Raw genomic sequence first — 18,912 nt, 5'->3', positions numbered from 1 at the left:
CAAGGGCATCTCCACTCAGCTGAGGAAATAAAATTAATTTGAAGAGAAATATGATTTTTCCTCAGAGAACTTCTTTAAGACAAAGTTAGTACTCAAATTTTAATTCTTCACAGCATTAAAAACAAGTGCTAAAAATGTTTTCTTGATTCTTCCAATTCCAGCACACTGAGCTACTTCGTAACAATTAGTACAAGAACAATACTAGCAAGTCAGTCAAACAGATCCATTACTTCAATTGTCTAAGCAGAAATAAAATTTTTAAATTTTAAATTTAAGTTTTAAATTTAAATTTTAGACATGAAAAGTGGCACAGCTCAGGCAAAACATACCTTAAAGAATGATTAAGGTATTAAGCATTAAAAGTAGTAAAGTTACCATATATATATATATATGGGAGCAGACTCGTGGTTTTCAAGCCAGCTTTTCCCTGGAAACTATCAAAACAATTAATCTTCCTCCAAATATCATTTAAGTTCAATTTCAGTTATCACTACCATACCTGACTAGTCACACAGAATAAAACTAAGACTCTGCATTGGATGTAGAAAAGCATTTGATATGGAAACATTCTTAAACTTGGCTTACTGACACACTATAATGTACAGAAGCAACAGAGTATGTTCTGTAACTTTCAAAGCATATAGGAACATTTCAAAGACTTGTTTTCTAGCCTTCATCTGCTCTACCACATTGTGTTTTTCATAATGAACAATTACATAAAGGATTTGTACCAGTAAACTTTGAAGCACCCAGAAAGAAAGGCTTTTCTGATGGGAAAATGAAGGCAGTAAGTGACTTATCTAGGGTTATAAGACTGAATAAATTAATGATTCGTGAACCAGAAAGTTGAACCCAAGTTTCTGACTTCCAGACCAACAGCCTATCTCTGCACAACATGCGTGCCTCACATATCTCCTATCTATAGGCATTCTTATTGTTATTTCACTCAAACGCCTACAAATTCACAAAATGAAGACTGAGAAAAGTGCTTTGCTCAAACCTTGGCAAGAGTGCGATGGCTGGGGTGATAAGACATACTAAATAGAAAGCGGGCTCTGAAAGCTGTTTCTCCATTATCCAGTAGGGGTCGGTGGGAGGGTTGCAGGCCACACACACAGCATTGTAGATCAGAGAGAAGGTGAGGTAAATTACCACGCTCCCAATTATCGTGATCCAGTGGAACAGTGTCTGAAAAAACAAAATGACCATAAAATGACTATAATACATTTGAGACACTGACTCTTAGTACAAGACAGTACACAAAAAAAGACTAGAAAGCAGGTACCCAATAGATCCATCCTCTTGAAGAGTGCAGGCCAAATACCTAGAAATTAATTTCTGAGACAGTAGTGACAACTGTTACAGTTCTTGAAGTAACGTGTTTTGCTCATGTTACTGAAATATGTAACAGTGGTGTACTGTCCAGTCCAAAAGCAAAGCAGAAGTGCATTTTGTTTCTACACTTACAAAGCTATTACCCCGAGGCTAATAATAAATTCTGACATATTGTGAAGTCTCACTGCATATGTTATTTTCTTTTTCTGACGCAGAATTAATGTAAAAGACTGAAAGAAAACTCTTTGTCTATACAAAATATTATATTCAGAAAATAAAAAAAAAAAATCATGTGGATAGGACAGGCCAAACACGTACCCATGTTTTCATTTCTAGAGCCTGGTGCAAGATGATGGTCAGGAGGGAAACAGTATTGATGGGGTTTCCGAAGGAAAAGACATCGATGTCGGAATCCTTGTACGCCTAGAAAACAGGCAAGTAGATTGTGTTGAACCTTGACTTTTTAGAACATAGTTTTTCTTTTTTTTTTTTTTTTCTTTTCTATTTTTCACAGAGGATTGGAGACTGAGGATATGAATGACCCTTGTACTTACCAAATAGGGGACAAAGAAGCAAACGAGGCTTTGATAGAAGGCATCCAGCATTGTAATAATAAAAGTTGACAGCTTGTATATCTGTAGGAGTTTACAGACAACAGTCATTATGAAGGCATACACATTTCTGATCTGTCCTGCAGACATATTTGTTTGTTTTTCTTCTGCTCAGCTACTCATTATAGCTAACTGGTCTCTCTTCATGAGCAAATGTCTCTTGAACAGGTGATTTAGAGCTAAGACTTATCCCTCAACAGACATTTTCTCTTTGTTAACTAGACAGTAAGATTACTGAGAAGATTAGCCAGTCAGCTAGGGGTTGTAAAGTGGAATACAATCACTACTTCCATCCTTACCCACAGGATCTCATTCCTCAAATTCTTTTTCAAAAACAGCTCTTCCTGTATAGTTGGATGAAGTTAACTTGTTTTAAGGATCCTTCCTTTGATGCATGTATTTTGTGCCATTTTAATTTGACTGCAAGATGTATTTAAACTTATCTAGAGACCTGTAATGCCACAAACATTCTGGGAGTGACAGAATGAAGTCTATTTCAAGGCAGACAATGTCAAATCAGAAATAATGACCTCTTCACAATGACATATGTGAGGTTCAAGAGCTCTTAAGAAGGGAAGTCCTACAAAAATCACCACATTCTGCACTCCCTTGACTAGATTTTTCCAAACAGTACTAAACATGATGTGAACCCCAGTCAGTGATAAAAAACACAGTCACGATAAGGAAAGCAACTACTATGAGAAGGAGAGATAGGAAGAATTCCTAACTACCCTGTAATTTCGTGATCTAAAACAAAGAACACATCAAATATTGCCCATTTTCATTTTTATAATTTCCAATTGAAAATATTAAGACAATTTGGGAATACGTTTTACTGTATATACAAACTCTCACACATGCACATATGTAAATATATGCATTTGTCACAAGTATACAGAGATTAGACCAATTTTCTAAACCTGACAGACAATATGAGGAAAAAACTTAATATAATCTTACACGTATATTTTCTGAGCATTATGATTTCTGACAGCTTAAAGTAAAAGAAGTAAATAAATGGAACACCTTTGGATTGGGACAACCTGAACATCTAATTCTGACATAAACCTTTATATATTTAACAGGTCTGTTTCTGAATGCAAGAGTAGAAAATAAAAGTCTAGCTGTTCATTGATTTAAGCGTTTCCATTTCTTTTCAGTGTGTTGCAGTCTTTCAAAGAATTTTTTTTCTGTACGTTGAGACTGTTTGAAACACTAAATCTCAGCACAGTTTAATCAGAAACCAGCCACACTATTTCAACCTACATTTGTTATGTTTCTCTTTTTAATCACTCGTTCTTTTTTTGTCATTTGGATTTTTTTTTCTATATTTGGTGTGTTTATATATAATACACACATGCATATTTGCTTCATCATCTTTTCTTCACATCAGAAACAACAAATACAGGTCTGATTCACTAGTATATCACTTTATTTATTATAATGCAGCAAACTGGTACCAAATCAGATTACTCAATAAATTTAATGGCAGAATAAACCTTTTCATTTACATCTTCCAACCATGAACAAGTACCCAACTTACTCCCAAGATGAAACTTCAGTTGTATATTCCCTAGAAGCTCTTCTGATAGTTACAATTAATCCTGCTTTTTGTGGATATCAGTAAAATAGAATATATAAATAGATAATTTGGTTCCAGCTGAGTCTGAAACTCTTCCCTCCCTTTCCACAAGACCAAAAACACTGTCGTCTTTTGGCTTACCAAGCAGTTATTCAGGAATCAAGACTTACCTCTGAATTCTGCCCATTCTTGTATAACTCAGGCAAGCTCAGTAGTGTTTCTGCAGAAACATCTCTATCCAGAACTCCAAAGACCAGAGGGGGCAACGAGGTGAAGAAAAGATTGAAAAAAATCATCTGCCAATAATCTATCATTGTGTTGCCTGAGAACCCGCAGAAGAACTGGTACCAGAAGAGCAGGTTGACGTAGCACTGTAGAAGAAGCAAGTACAAAACCAACGCTCTGTTAGAAGCTGAACTGTTGCTCCTCTTAAGTGCAAAAGCACATCCCTTCATGCTGATGTACTTTCTCTTTGGGTTATGAAGGCAGTGGAGATGTGCATTTCCTGTGACTTCTCCTTTATGCTCTTCTCCCTCTCCCACCTCTATATTCCCTACTCTGAAAGCTCATGTGGACTCCTTAGTTTGCAATGCACAGGTAGTTTACACCTCCCATAGTCCCATCAAAGAAGCTTATGCAGCACATTGGTTGTTAACAGTTTCCAAAGAATACATTATTTTAGTTAAAGATGCTTTCAGTAGACATCTCGGTGTGTCATTCCATAAGTTCCATATATCTGAAGGGACTGCTTCACACTGACCCACTGTGATACAGCTTTATAAAAGCTGTTAGGTTTCTTAAAGAAAATATCAGAGAATAATTAAACAAATTGTTCACAGCTCTGAGTGCCAGACTTTAAAATCCTTTTACAGGCTTGCTGTCACTATGGAATCAAAGGCCTCCTGCTCTCTAATGGTACCAAGGAGATAATAGAACAGCAGCATCCTGGTCTGGAGAGCTATTTCACATTGCAATTTCCTTTGAACTGTGAAAGGGTGCCCAGTTAGGAAAAAGAACATTTCCCATTTCCATTACAAATGTTAACACTGACAGGACATAATCCTTATTCAAAATTATATATAAAAAAATAAAATATGAATGCTTTCAATTCTTAGTAAATAGTCTTTCATGCTCAGAGTACATTTTGTGTCAGATAGACTTGTTTGCACAGTCTTGCAGAAACTGTACTGCTGTCAGTTTTATCCACTTTACATTATTCTTCAATGCGCCATTAATTTGCATATACATTAAATTTTTAATAAAAATGCCAGATATGACTGCATCATTGCTTGCAAGTGGTTCCTATCAAATTAAATGCAAAAAAATCAGGTTTCACAGGCAATTGTTTCTTAGTGCAGAGTCATCTTCTGTATTCCAGCACTAATAATCTGCTGCTCCTTATGCAAATCTTATTTTGAAACTCATGGGTATTATTAATAAAGTTTCTTGAACTGCTACATAGAATTACAAAACCTTGAGTTCCTTTTTCCCCATGGAATAATGCTATTTCAATAGATATTTAGATTCCATATTTTTCTCTATTTTTCATGCAGTACATTACTAAGATGGAAATAGCAAACCCTAAACTCCTGCAAAGTGGAGAGGCAGGAATTGCAGTTTCATAAAAAAAAAAAAAAAAAAAAAAAAAGAGAGCAATGTCTTCAAAAAACAAACCTAAAACACTCCTTTAATTAGCAATTGCTAGGATGAAAGCTTCCAGAATTTTAATCATCTTACCACATTTTTGTAGAAAAAGTAAATCACCATCTTTGCCAGGCGAGCATAACACCAATGTCCATGGACGAGAAGCAGTTTTTTGAGATGCTTGAATCGGGATATTGCAAAGTCACTAGCCATCACAGCCTTCATTAAAGAGAACAGAAATTACTTTACAATATATCTTTTTCTCCCATCCAGTGAGATAGAATCTGCATATGGACTTTGAAACAATTTTCTACTATTTCACATTATAGTAAAAATAACTGAGAAATTTCTTTATCTGCAGAACTCTCCATCTGATGAGAAGAAGGAATGGGGATATGTGGCAAAGAATTTGAGGCTGAAAACACTGAAAATGTTACAGTAGAGTCTGTTCTGAGACCAGATGCTAACCTAAAAGTGGACAGGCATCTGTTAATTTTCCAGGCTTATGAGCAAATACTTATTTCTCCATGAATGCTAATTGTTGGCTCAAACTCTCTTTTTTATCTGGACTTGCAATTATGGACTGCATATTCTTTTATGACAGTAATAATGCCAACCTGTGGCATTAAGAGTACAGGGCTGCTATGAAACTTATTAATGAGCAAGAACCTATTTGACAAAAGAGAAGAGGAAGTAAACTGAAGGGATACCTGCATGCCTTCTTGTCCAGATATTCCAATTCCAACATCAGCTGCTTGAATCATACTTACATCATTTGCACCATCACCTAGAAAGGGAAGACAGAAGTGAACAATAAAGGCACAAGAAAGGGTGCTTAACATGACTATGATAGAGCTAAAAAAAAAAACACCAAAGCAACAACCACAGCTATGCTGTTAAATGCAGGCTATTATTTTGTACTATGCGTCTTCATTAGGGTAACTGATTGTATCAAGCAATTGTGATCTTTAGGTTCTGATCTTGGTTGGAACATCCTCCTCAGCCTGGCACTGGGTCAAGCTTGGCTGGTGGCATGGAAACCCAGGCCCATCTACATCTGCACTATTTTGTACATTTCTGCTTGGTGAACTCCATATGCTCAACAACATGCTTTGCAGCACCCTATTTCACTGAACTCTTTGAATTATATGACAAATTTTATTGCAATTGACAACGTAACAAGCCAATTTCAGGAGTTAATCTGCTCCTTTCAACTTTCAGCATTATGTTGAATACATAACCAAATTTCCACGGAAAGAAACAGAAATGATTGCCTGCAATGTGGAGACTGTGAATTAGGTTACCTGGTAAAGCAAATGAAATGGAGTGGAAGGCTGAAATTTTGTATTTTGAAATCTGAGGCAAAGCAAGAAATTTAATATATACCAGGCTCTTCCTTTTCTGATATGCCTCGTTGGTCCACTGAGACATACTTTTTAGTTTTAAGTCATAAAAATCAATTCTGCAAGGATTTTAGCGGGATCACTTACCAACACTGAGCAGGAAACTCAACACATTTCATATTATTTGAAGGTAAAAAGCAAAGGAGTTGGTGTTTAATGCTACTCTGGGAATAATGCTATTTTCACCAGCTGGGAAAATCTGACAGGAAAAGGCCTTTGTGAAAACACAAAACAGTAACTATTTCTGACTGCTTTGCTTCCCTAGGTGAGTGGATTCCACGGGGAATGTGTACATATGTTTGCACTGCTGTGCTTGAAAGGGACTACTGGGAGTTATGGAACATGGAGTGCTTTCATCTTGTTCAAATGGGGGTTGTACTGAAAGCTAAAGGGGGACTTCCATATGCTTATCGGTCAGGAAAGACTATTCAGTACTTGTTTTCCACTCTGTCTATCCAAGGGGAGTTAGAAGTAGCTCACGCAGTGTACACATTCCACACGTTTTCATAACTCACAGGGAAAGAACCCGCTTCCCTCTTTCTGCTGTAAGATTCCAAAGAGTGGTACCTATGGACAGGGTCATCACTTTGAGCTGCCTCCGCACCAGCTTGACCACAATGCTCTTCTGCAGCGGGGTGGAACGGCAGCACAGCACCGAGCGGCAGAGTCGCGCCAGCTCCAGGAACCGCTCCTCCAGACCTCCCTGCAGGATGATGTCCAGCGTCCTTCCATCGATCACCAGCCCAAATTCAGGACCGGGAGTCTCAGATGCTGGTAAAGATGTTGGGATAAAGCCAAAAAGTTTCCTCCGTGGTTTTTCAACCTCATAGTTCTTCCTCACTTCTTCCAAGGTTAAATTCAAGAGCGATTCACAAGTTTCCTGTGAGAAAACAGAAGTGTTGCTAGAAATAGTTATCTCCATCTCCCTTCACAGCACAGCACCTTACGAAGTGTGTGTTTGCATAATCGTGCCAGTGAGTTGAAGACTATCAGATGAACATTGGGGAAAACCGACTGAGAAAGGCACTAATTCATCAGATTGGAGATTATTCCAGTGACGACATCAAATCCTTCAGTAAAAGCACTGCACATCTTACCAGGTAGTTAATTACAAGAAATTACTTCAAAACAGAAAATAAGCTCCCTTCAGGAGGACATATTTCTATTTGCAATGCTGAGAGCTTAGAAAGAAAAAATTTTTTTTTGTTAAAAGTGATTTTTTAAAACGAGCTCTGATGTGAAATATTTGAGATAGTCCAGCTCTTGCTTCTGTCAGAAGTAAATGATGGCAGAGAAACAAGAGGCTCAGTTGTTCAAAATTAGTAACTTTGACAGTTTGGCCTTTTCTAGGTCACAAATCAGGTCTGAGTCAAAGGGACAGAAATAAAGCTTTGTATTACACAGTCCTGTGCCTCAGACACAGGCTAAGCCTTTCCCTACTAGCAAATTTGCCTCATTTTGGATCAGAGCCCCTTTCCACATGCACACAGCCTGAGTGGATCTAAAAATGATTTAAATGTGATTTTGCTGCCTGTTAGTGCTAAAAGTCCTCCTTCTGTAGCACAGTACCAAATACCTGAGGAGCTAATCACTCCTTTTCCTACCTTTTTGTCAGCCTTATTGAGTGATGATTCAGTTCTGAAACGTTATTTTCACTTCGTGTTGCATAAGGTAGATGCGTAGGATGTTTGCAAGATTTAAATTACACTTCAGTGGGAGGTTCTGGAATCAAATGTTCCTCTGACACCTAATAAAGAGCTACATCTAGCCCGCATGCTGAAATCTCCAAACAATATTGAAGCGACATCATCCTTCTGTGAGCAAACCAAAAATTGTATGGGAAACCAGGATTGCCGGGGTTTTCATTTTTAAATGAATCCCTCCAAACTGCCTGCTTGTGCTGTGTCTTACTGGAAGATGGCTAATTTCCAGCATTTCAATAAGCTGTTGGGCTTAGGGCTGGAAAGTCAGTCCTTTCCCACTGCCACTGTGGTTCCCCAACTACCGCCCTTGCAATTGTCTCCTCTTGTTGCTGAGTCTCACATCTTCCTCAGCACTAGAAAAGATCGGGTAAAATTATCTGTCACAGAAGAAAAGACTGGGATTTCTTGATGCAGTGCTGAAAATTGATTCAGACAGCAAAATGAAAAACAGGCAAAGATGCTAAAATATTTCAACCCTTTGAATTCAGAATCCTGCAGGGGAAGAACTTGGGCATGAACAAAGATGAACTTCTGGTAGTAGAAAGTTACCCATAGGTATAAAGAAACACTGTAGCATTTTCCACCTGAATCCACTTCAGCTATCATCTTCTATTAACCCCCATCAAACACTTTGTACTTCAATGGGTATTTTGTTTAAGAGTTAACTTAACCAAAATTAACAGGCTTTTGTGAAAGGACCTTTGCTTGTATCATTTGTTTTTCCCCACTGCAACTATCAGAAACCTTCCCAGAATTTGTACCCTTGGCTTCATTTTGAACCACATATATTCATGCAAGCACCTATGTGCATGCAGTATGTGCCTGCCCCAGCCTGATGGCCCTGCCGGGTGCTGTAGGTGGGCACAAGTAACTGTTTCCTGGATGTGGGGCGGTGCTGCTCGCAGCATCCCTCTTTCTGACAGAAACCATCTTCTAATTTCCATCCTAAATATATTCATTCTGCCTTCCGTTAAAGCAGATACGCGTATCAAATGAAATTACACATTGAAGCAAGGAATGCATTCCGTGCCAAATTCCATATCATCTTTGTGTGTTTCCCTATTTCCGTGACATTAAAAGAGAGAGACATTTGCATAGGATTTTATTCCTTTTTGGAGAGCTACAAGCTGCAGACAAAAGAAGCTAGAAAGTAGGCCATCTAACTGTTCTATACAATTGCCTATCATAAGAAAAACAGTCAGTATTTTAACATTATTTAATTATCCTCACAATAGCCTTATGGAGAAAATCAAGGTTGGATTAGGAATCTATCTTCTGTGGGGAAAAAAATGGAGGAAAGCATGACAAGTGATTTGCCTAGCCCAGAAAGAAGCCCTGCCTTTTCCCTTTGACCTTCTACCTACAAAAAGGCTTTTCTCACGACAGCTCTCATTGCTGCTGAGTGTGGCTCACAAGTGGACGCTGCACGAAGAGAACAGAGCAGCACCATGCTGCCCCTCACAGCACATGGGTGGGTAAGAGAGCATTAACAACAAAATAGGGATGAGGACAGCACAGATGGCCTTTTGGACATTAGAAATGGTAAAGACTGGCTTCCCCTTTGCAAATTGGTTCTGGCCGCAATCCTTGAACTTGCTCATCCCTAAGTCTGCCTCTCAAAGCCATCTGCCTTGCCAGGATGCCCGGAGCAATGAGACATGAAGCTGTGCACCATAGTGGACGTTCCACTTGCTGAAAGCGATGGTTTCCCAGGTACCCTACTAATGCTGCTTCAAAATCTGCAAAAGCAAGAGCTGTTTTTCTAAAGCGTTTAATCCTCACTGTCCTTAATGGCATCTACCTATGCTGAAAGTTTCTCTATTTCTCTTCTCTGTCCAAGTGGTTTTAGGAGTAGCCATAGATTGCACTACTGATTGTTCTCTGTATTTTCATGAGCCACAGGAGCTGTCAGTAATGCCCTTCAAGTGATTACTTCCATTTTGGAGCATGTTTGCCTTTACCACCATCTGACCTTCTCGTTGCTCATGGAAATGCAGGGAATATCTGTGTGCATCTACAACTAAGCTTGCCACGATGGAGTGTCAATAAAGTCACTGCTTCTTCAACCACTCCACAAGAACTGTATTTAAGTATGTGAGAAGGTGAAATGTTGCTTACTCAAAAAGACACTTTTATTCACCAATATATTTCTGATTCAGCCTAATCCTATTTGGGAACATGCAACTAGAAAGTTCTGAATTACATTAAATCTACACCTGCTTTTTCCTTCCAGACTGACTCATGCAAGTACTTTCCAAAAGCCCAAATTTCTACAGATATCACCTGGATTTATAGTAACACTGCAGCTGAAATTTCCATTGTAATATGAAAAGATAACTATCAATGCTATTAGGGAATCAGACACTGCATTTATCAGGACTGTGTGTATAAGGAATCACAACAGCATATTATTCTCTTTATAAAGCTCACTGGAGAGGTCATTTTTAGAAAAGATAGATTTTATTTGGGAAACTCATTTTATTTTAAGTGAATTTAATTATACACGACTGTCTTGTGATCCAGCTCATCCTGTTACATGCAGTCTAGAGAGTATATGGCCTAATGCAGTTTCATTGACTTAGCTGTGTTTTTTTGTGGTGATTGCAGCCTAAAGCAGAATAGTGTCAAGCTGCAAACTGTGAAGAAATGGAGCGACAGCACTTCCTATTTCTCTGCACTCACCTTATTTTCTGTGTTAATGGTGAAGACAGTGTCCCTTTGGTCCAGGAGTTTACAAGAATATGCAATGTTAACCGCTGTTTCCTGTTTGTCTCCTGTCAGCACCCAGATCTGTATCCCAGCTTCTCGAAGAGCTGCGATTGTGTCAGGCACTCCATCTTGTAGCCGATCTTCAATCCCTGTTGCTCCTGGGCAAACAGGAGAAGAAGACGTGAACTGATTTTCTTTCATTTGGAAAGCATCTTGCTTTCCTTTTCTTAAAGAAAAATGATTCAGTTATTATCCTGAGCTTATAAAGAGTTGAATTAATGTATTGTCCAGCAAATAAGCACACAGGCACAAAATCTGCATTTGGATTAAGACCTAAATCTGTCATCAATCAAGTTCTGGCTCTTCATTTTACTTGATGCTAGAACAATGCATTTCATTTCTTCTTAATAATCCAAAATGACAATGTACTGGCAGAGGAATTACACCATATGCATTTTTAAACTACTGCATCAAGCCCCATATAAGCAACCAGGAAAGATGAACTTTGGCTATTTAAATGAATGCTATCCTGTTGCCAAGTTAGAGGCTCCACTCATCAAAGGGAAAAGCAAAGGTACAGGACGTTTTCTTCTTTAAAATGTGCAAAGTTGAAAACAGATGCCACACTCATCCTGGACCCAAATCATCACCTGAATGTTAAAATACTCTTCTTCTTATCTCTTCCACTAGAGGTCAGTTTGGAGATGCTATAAACATGGTGTGTTATAGATACTGATTCAAGCTAAAATAACAGTTTTTGTGAAATGAAGTATGAACGCACACAGAGCCTTCAGAGTCGGCAAAGGTAACAGATTCTGACAAGACCTACATTACTTCTTATGTCATTCTGCTTATGGCATTTAATGTTATTACTTTAATTTTTAAAATCATTGCAGAGATTATGAGAAGCCACAATGCCACTAGTTTGCAATCATAGAAATTCATAGGATAACAAAGTATGGGGAAAGGGTGTATTCACAGAAAGATGAAAATGGGGAGGATCTGAAAACCAAAGTGTTAAAGACCAAAATATTTGGAAAAACAAAGAAAAAAAGCACTGAAATTCTCTGCAATTTAACAGAATAAGGTGAAAGTGAAAAAGATACTACAGTGTTGGATGATGCACAAGTACCAGAGAGGTAACTTTTAACATGAAATATCATTATTTTACAAAACTCAGAAAGCAAACATGACAATGAAATGATGGCAGGAACTTGCTAGCAAGAATGCCTTTGTGCAGTTACCATTTTTTATAATGTAGTTCTAGAATAGAAATTCCCTTGGAATTTGTGCTCAAAAATAAATTCAATATATAACATTTTATAGGTTTATCTGAGGACACAAATGCTATCAAGTTAAAGAACTTCATTATCTATCATGTCAGCAGAGCTGCAGTAACATCTGATGAACATGTTCTTTGTTCATGGCACATGAAAGTTTCAGTACACCTTTTCAAAGTTACTGCTACTCAAAATGTGTAAGAACTTGTTTAAACACCATCACTGGATTGCATACTCTTGCCCTGAGATTTTCAAACCTCAAAGGTAGCCTTTTTGATATAAACTAGTATAAGCTGTTATCTGTCTGATTGCCAAGAACATCACAGAAGAGCAAGTGATACTTCACGCAATGACAATTCATATTTTTAGGTACCCAGCAAGGTGAGTTTGGTCTCCAGATGCTGTGCTGTCTCCATTAACAGCTCATCTCTGTTGTCAATTGCAGCTTCTGCCTCTTGACGAAAATTGGCCCATTTCTGAAAGTCATCCTCACTCAAGACCTGCATAATACAATTTAAGCAGAACTCATTTTAAATTTAAATAAGAGGAGAAGGATGCCGACACTCTGGATTGCAAGACTTAACTCCTAGATTGTTATGGTACTCTGTTGCCTTCAAAACAACACAAACTTTTTCAATTTAAGATTGCAGAAACAGTAGCAACGAGTAAAGCGGGAGCTAGGTAGTAAAAACATGGCCTACAGAAACTGCTGTTCCCACAGCTCTCAGCTCAGAGTCTGGACTGGAGCACACAGATTCTGAAAATTGCTCCACATTTCTCGAGTGTTTGAACATGACCCATTTATTGCACAGACACCTTCTGTATCAGGCTAAAATGTACTGACCCAGGCTGAGAACAAGATTTTGGAAAGCTGAATGCCAAGCAAAACAGAAGGTTGGCTCTCTTATGGACTTTCTGTTTCTTTCCCGGAATCTGTGCTAGAGAAGGTCAGCTAGAGTTACCACAGGATAAACAGAAATGAATGCATTGAGGCCGATGAAGAATCCATTGTCTGCCTAAACTGGCCAAACACTGGAGAAAAAGAGGAGAAAAAGAATGCAGAACAATCAAAGAGAGGGACATAAAATGTGCTCAATCAGTCTTGTTTTCCAAAGAACAATTATAACTACTGCATTTTTCTAATAAATCTAATGACATATACAGATAAAAACTGCAAACATTAGGGAATGCCTTCCTACCTTCTTAGCTATGCAAAGAGTTCGGAGGCCATCACGTGCATAGTAGTCCAAATGTTTCTGTGTTTTGTCTTTTATTCTTTTCATTCTCCTCTCTGCATTAGTATCGGCTGTGAAATACAAGGAAAATATTCCATATGTTAAGCACAGACCATTCCAGACTTAATGACCTAAGGGTGGACATTAGTGAAAACAGGACTTCGTTGTAACAGCAATTCCCTTCAAAGTGGCTGTGGGTTGCATAAACCAAAAGCTCAGTAAGTTCCTTGTTTCCTTTAAAAACTACATTACTTGCTTTTTGTTTGTTTGTTTTTTAACGTTATAGCACTCTTGCTGACAAGCTAAAATACCATGGTCAGCTCCTTATGACAGTATTATTGCAGAGTACACAATCCACATGGGTTAGCATCGTCAGTGAATTTTAATTAGCCCATTCCATATTCTCAGCACTCCTCAGGTTAAATAAGTACCTCAGTTCTGATCTGCAAGGATAACACCATGGAGAGCTTGTTCTTTTTTTATACTCCTGATGCCTAGATATAATATTTCATGCAAAAAAGGGTACTGCAGACTTCTTATGCCTTGTGTAGGAGACACAACAGAAATAGCTCTTTGACTAATTACCTTTGCCAGGGTCTTCCAACAAGTCCATTATAACAGAGTCAGCTCCTTTTGTGTAGACAATGATCTCCTTGGTCAGAGGGTGTCTCACCACTACAGACATCCTTTTCCTTACTGAGTCAAATCCCAAAGTGTAGAGAATATCAAAAGTTAGAAGTGTGCCCTGTGGCAACCGTACTGTCACCTGTTCGGGAGTCCGGGACACTAAAGTAAAACTGTATGCTTGGGCAGCATAGACAAGTGCTGCCTCATCTGGGCTCTCAGCCTCATAGCAAAAGTCTGTTGGCAAAGTACCATGAGTAACGGACTGAAAAACCTCATCCAAGGAAGCACTGCCAAAATCTGTGCTGCTCTTGTCCTGGAGCCCAGCGCCCCTACTGCTGTCACAGCAGCTGTCATCGTTGTCACAGCAATCCAGCGTGGCAAGATGCTCCTCTGTGTTCTTTGCACTGAAGCTAGCTCCTAGGTCTGAACTAGACTGAGAAGATGAAAAAGACTGGCTAAGGCTTACTAGTTTCAGCCGCTGAAATATCTGATGAATCTTCTCCAGGGTAATTCCTGAGGGTTTTATTGGTGGTGGAACTGTAACCTAGAAATTATGAGAAAATCTTGGTTTACCATGGTTAAAAATAAACAAATGTGAGCTACAAGATATTTTCCAAAACTCCAACATATTTCTTTGTATCCAAGTGACATTAATAAAAAAGAGCTGCAATTTTTTTTTTTTTATTTTTTTTTTATTTATTTATCTGTGTTGGGGAAATCTGTAGAGGAGTCATTTGTGAAGTGACATCCAAATTTGATGGTGATTTGTGTCTCTGCCTCTGAAGTAGAGATGGAATCAAGGCTCTTGTAATTCTGTTAATGGCCTGAGAGATAAGAGAAAACCCAGTACATTCAGCATATTTATTACAGTAAATGTAATATTAAATCTAAAAGGGAAAGTGCAGATAGCATGGTAGTCATAGCTATCCATCAAACATAAAGAGCCTTGTTGGGTAGGGATCCTTGTAGGCAGTGAGATGGTACACACTACACAAAAGGTAAAAGAAGTAGAGAAGAGTGCCCCAAATAACCATTGCTTACACTTCACTGAACTATGTTGTTAAATGCAAGTGTAATTAATTTCCCTTGAATAGTTAATCAAACTTAGATTACCCTTTGTCTTGGCTCAGTAGTTGTGGAGACCACGACTGTATTGCAGATGGCAAGGGCAAGAAAAAAGTCAGTGAGAGAGGTGGCAGTTTTCATATGTATAAAAGGAGAGAGGTTTTCAGTCCGCAGTGCAGCTTCCCTCACTCTCCTCAGCAGCCTGCTATCTGGAGTCACATCCTTCTCCTGGAAGAGAAGTTACTTAAGGAGAATTATTTGCATTTACAGCTGTCACCAAGAAAGAGCTCTCAGCTCAGTATTTTTTTTGTTATCTCTTACTGAGTTCACACCTAGAATTATGTAAGGTAAATGCCTTTTTACTGAATATCTATGGAAAAGGATGGATTCCTAACGGCTGAATAACTAATTAGATTATTAGGAGGGGATACTCCTTAAAATAGAAGGAAGTTTCAGAATTTTATTTCTTCTGAGATCTATCCCAAGAATAGTCTATAATATGACCCCCAATTTTGAAACTGCTGACTAATGAATTAAAGGGCATCCCAGATGGAAATGCATTTGGAATCTCCTATCACAGTGGAGGAGTGGGAATTTTACGGAAACAGAGAATACAGGTGGCTTATGGCTTGCTTACAATACAGCTTTGTTTCCTGAATCACCTGAAAGAAAAGTCTGTCTCAAACTGTTCTTTCTAAGTTTTACAACAAATAAATGAATGCATGCATAATTCATTTGTTCTTGAAATGGCGTCGTAATTTTACCACCTTGTCTATAATCAAACCTAAATTGACAAGCCGAACTACTTAACAATGTCACCTATCTACAATTTAATCTGATGTAGGGCTGTGGGAATGCTACTTTTAACGGAAATTTCATGTTAGCAGAGTGTGGTTTGGATTTAATTCAGGGCCATGTTTAACTGGAGCTTCCCAAGTTAGAGACACCTCCCTGTGAGCCAAGACTTTTGTATGCGTTCTTTAAGGAACTGACAAAGTGATTTAACTGCTTTCTAGTTCATCTCAGCTATTACCCTCTTCTTCTTCAATCTGGCACAGCTTTCTCGAGTTCCCTAAATATGCAGCAGCAATCAATCAACCACCTTTATGGCTGTGTAGTGTTGAGCTGAATGGTACATTGTTAACTCCCGCTTGCAAACATGAATACTGGTTCTTAAATTGTCCTAATAATTGAAAATAAATCTATTGCTCATTTTGTTAAAGCACAGAACTCAGCTGAAATCCAAATATAAAGCAAGATAATGCACTTTCTTTGCTACAGGAAATTCTGGTTCAGTGCTTTCATGCTTTTTCTTTTGTATGTGGGGAAATATTTAAGTAAAGATACATTCCCTCCACTAGAAAATTGATATGTATTGGGGAAGAGCCTGCTTCTTAGGTATCTGCTCAGGTCTCTTAGAAGGAATCAGAAGCTGAAAAGTTATAATGGTCATTCTTTAGAAACTCTTTAACAGCATCCTACAACAGAACGGATAGTTGTCTGCTGCCTGCAGTGTACCTGCTAGGTACAGCAGTCCCATGAGGCCTAACTGTCACAACTCTCAAAACAGTTATGTTGGGGATTACATTCAATTCTAAATATTGATGATTAGAAAACCTCCGTTTTCCCAGCTATTCTTATAATTTGCACGTGCACCGCTACAGTTAGAATGAACCTCAAGAACCACAAATTGGTACACATGGATCTCAGCCTCTCCTAATCCCATCCAATTTTTTTTTTTTTTAAATTTATTTTTTGCATCTCTACCCTCACCGTCTGCCTCTAACTCATGCAAAAAATGGCAGTGTGGAAGTATGCATTCTATTTCAATCAAAATATTCTCAAAATTTATCTCTGGAAAAAAATGGAAAATTGTGAAGTAATTGTGACCTCAGGAACAGATTTTAAAAAAACAAAATAATACAAAACCCAGTCTTTACCAGAGAAGCCTCTCTTTATATTTACATTCACTGAAAGCAAGGCTGACTTGAATTTCCGTTTTCCTACATTCATCCTTATGAAATGTCAGCAGATAAAAGAATTCAGACAAACAAATCTGTTCATTGATTAGCCCGAACAAATGAAAAACCAAATGAACAAAACAGAAAATGAAACAGAGCAGCATCAGTGATGATGATCAATTAAATTTACCACACTTTCAATGACACTAATCATGTTAGTAAAGTGCTGAAGTTGTAAAATGGCTAGTACCATTCAATTGTTAAGATTTCCTATTAGTTTGATAGCATTTCTTCTACTTGATGGCACAAAAACTGATGGCAATAGGACAATTGAAATCTCCATGAAATGATTCTAATAGCAGGGCACTCTTTATTGGAACCATTAAATCTAGAAAGAAATGTGCTGTCAAGATCTAAATTCATAAGGACATCTAAAGGTAGACAGAGTAAATGCTAATGCTCTGTTCTCTTCCAAATTTTATTATAATTTTGTATTTTTCTTACTCTTTTAATATTCCCTGAAGTCTTTCTGTCAACCATAGCTCTATGGTTTGTAGTACACTATTTCTGCCCCTGAGAAGTTGCAGCAGCCACAATGAATCACAGGAATAAAGTAAATCAACACTGTTTCTTTCTGAGGTACGGAAAGAAACCAATAACTGGGCCCATGACATCTTGAAGCCTCTAAAGTGAAGTGGTGTCCTCTGCTTTGGCTGAAGGCTGTCTTTTCAGAGGTCCAGACAGGCAGGATAAATACCAGTTTCCATTTTCACAAGAGATATGAAAGAACAGGTGAGTCTGTTCTTTTCCCAGTTGCATTAGACAGTTTATATACGGACTTGTCCTTCTCCCTCCAGAGTTCTCATAAATGTTTATGAAATGAATAAATCAGTCACTGCATTTGTTTCTCTCAGAGTCCTTCAGTGCTTTCTGAAGTCTACATTATTCTTCTGTCCTTTACATTCCACATAAAACTTAAGACATACACAGACATTACACATTTTTTTATGATATCAGTATAATACTACAGACATGACAACACTTCTCAACTACAGATTTTTGGAATAGCTTGAGTTTGGATCTGAACAGATCTGTCCAGCTAAAAGGCTGACCTCTTTTTTTTTTAATTTTATTTTATTTTTATTTGCTTCTAGGGATAGCAAGAGATACAACTGCTAACAATAAATTAGGAATTTGCTTTTCCATTGTCCAATACCTTCCCAATGAACAGGCTATGCCAGTGAATTTTATGGGGCTGTATCTGTACATGGGATTCATCTTCATCTTATCTTATGAACTTCATAAACAATATGCAATGAGGCTCCAAAACTGTCATGGATCACAAGTACTGCAGACAGAAATATTGGGAAGGGAAAAAAAGAAGGTAAGCCATAGGATTTAGATTCCACTTAATAACTGTGTTATATTTATTCCAGGAAAGACAAGCTATGCTGTTTAGTTATTCTTCCAGGATCTGCAGTCTCCAGTTTAATTAACTTTATCAAATGCCATGAAATACCCATCATCCTCATCTTGCGCTCAGAGATGCACTGAGATGAACAAGTTAATTGATAAGAGATTCTCAGATTTCAGCAAAACTTCAAAACTTGTCAAGCAGAGAACACTCTCACAAACAGGCAGGCTGAAATACATTCTGTAGCTGTAGAGCTTCCTAATTGCAGAGCGGCTCAGAATACCGAGACAAAGTCTCAGACATACTGATGTGCAGGCACAATCAACTGCTGCTGTGCAAATGC

General features: G+C 38.0%; 1 protein-coding gene across 2 annotated transcripts in view; it reads right to left on the bottom strand.

The window, feature by feature from the left end:
* The window catches only part of ATP10B (ATPase phospholipid transporting 10B (putative)), a 53,530-nt gene that overhangs the window by 3,950 nt on the left and 30,668 nt on the right, over nt 1–18,912 (bottom strand). For both annotated transcript variants that reach the window (XM_031555687.2, XM_085236736.1), the window contains 12 exons: nt 15,243–15,422; nt 14,088–14,673; nt 13,467–13,573; nt 12,641–12,767; nt 10,961–11,145; nt 7,143–7,455; nt 5,883–5,959; nt 5,266–5,391; nt 3,699–3,899; nt 1,890–1,970; nt 1,654–1,758; nt 1,001–1,188 (listed from right to left, as the gene is read on the bottom strand). In XM_031555687.2, coding sequence (XP_031411547.2) covers nt 1,001–1,188; nt 1,654–1,758; nt 1,890–1,970; nt 3,699–3,899; nt 5,266–5,391; nt 5,883–5,959; nt 7,143–7,455; nt 10,961–11,145; nt 12,641–12,767; nt 13,467–13,573; nt 14,088–14,673; nt 15,243–15,422 — 2,276 coding nt within the window. The remainder of the gene's footprint in view (nt 1–1,000; nt 1,189–1,653; nt 1,759–1,889; nt 1,971–3,698; nt 3,900–5,265; nt 5,392–5,882; nt 5,960–7,142; nt 7,456–10,960; nt 11,146–12,640; nt 12,768–13,466; nt 13,574–14,087; nt 14,674–15,242; nt 15,423–18,912) is intronic.

The sequence above is a fragment of the Meleagris gallopavo genome, chromosome 15 (genome assembly GCF_905368555.1).
Source record: "Meleagris gallopavo chromosome 15, MGAL_WU_HG_1.1, whole genome shotgun sequence".
Taxonomy (NCBI): domain Eukaryota; kingdom Metazoa; phylum Chordata; class Aves; order Galliformes; family Phasianidae; genus Meleagris; species Meleagris gallopavo.
Note: the sequence above shows the minus strand (reverse complement) of the source record. Positions and strands in the feature narration are given on the sequence as shown.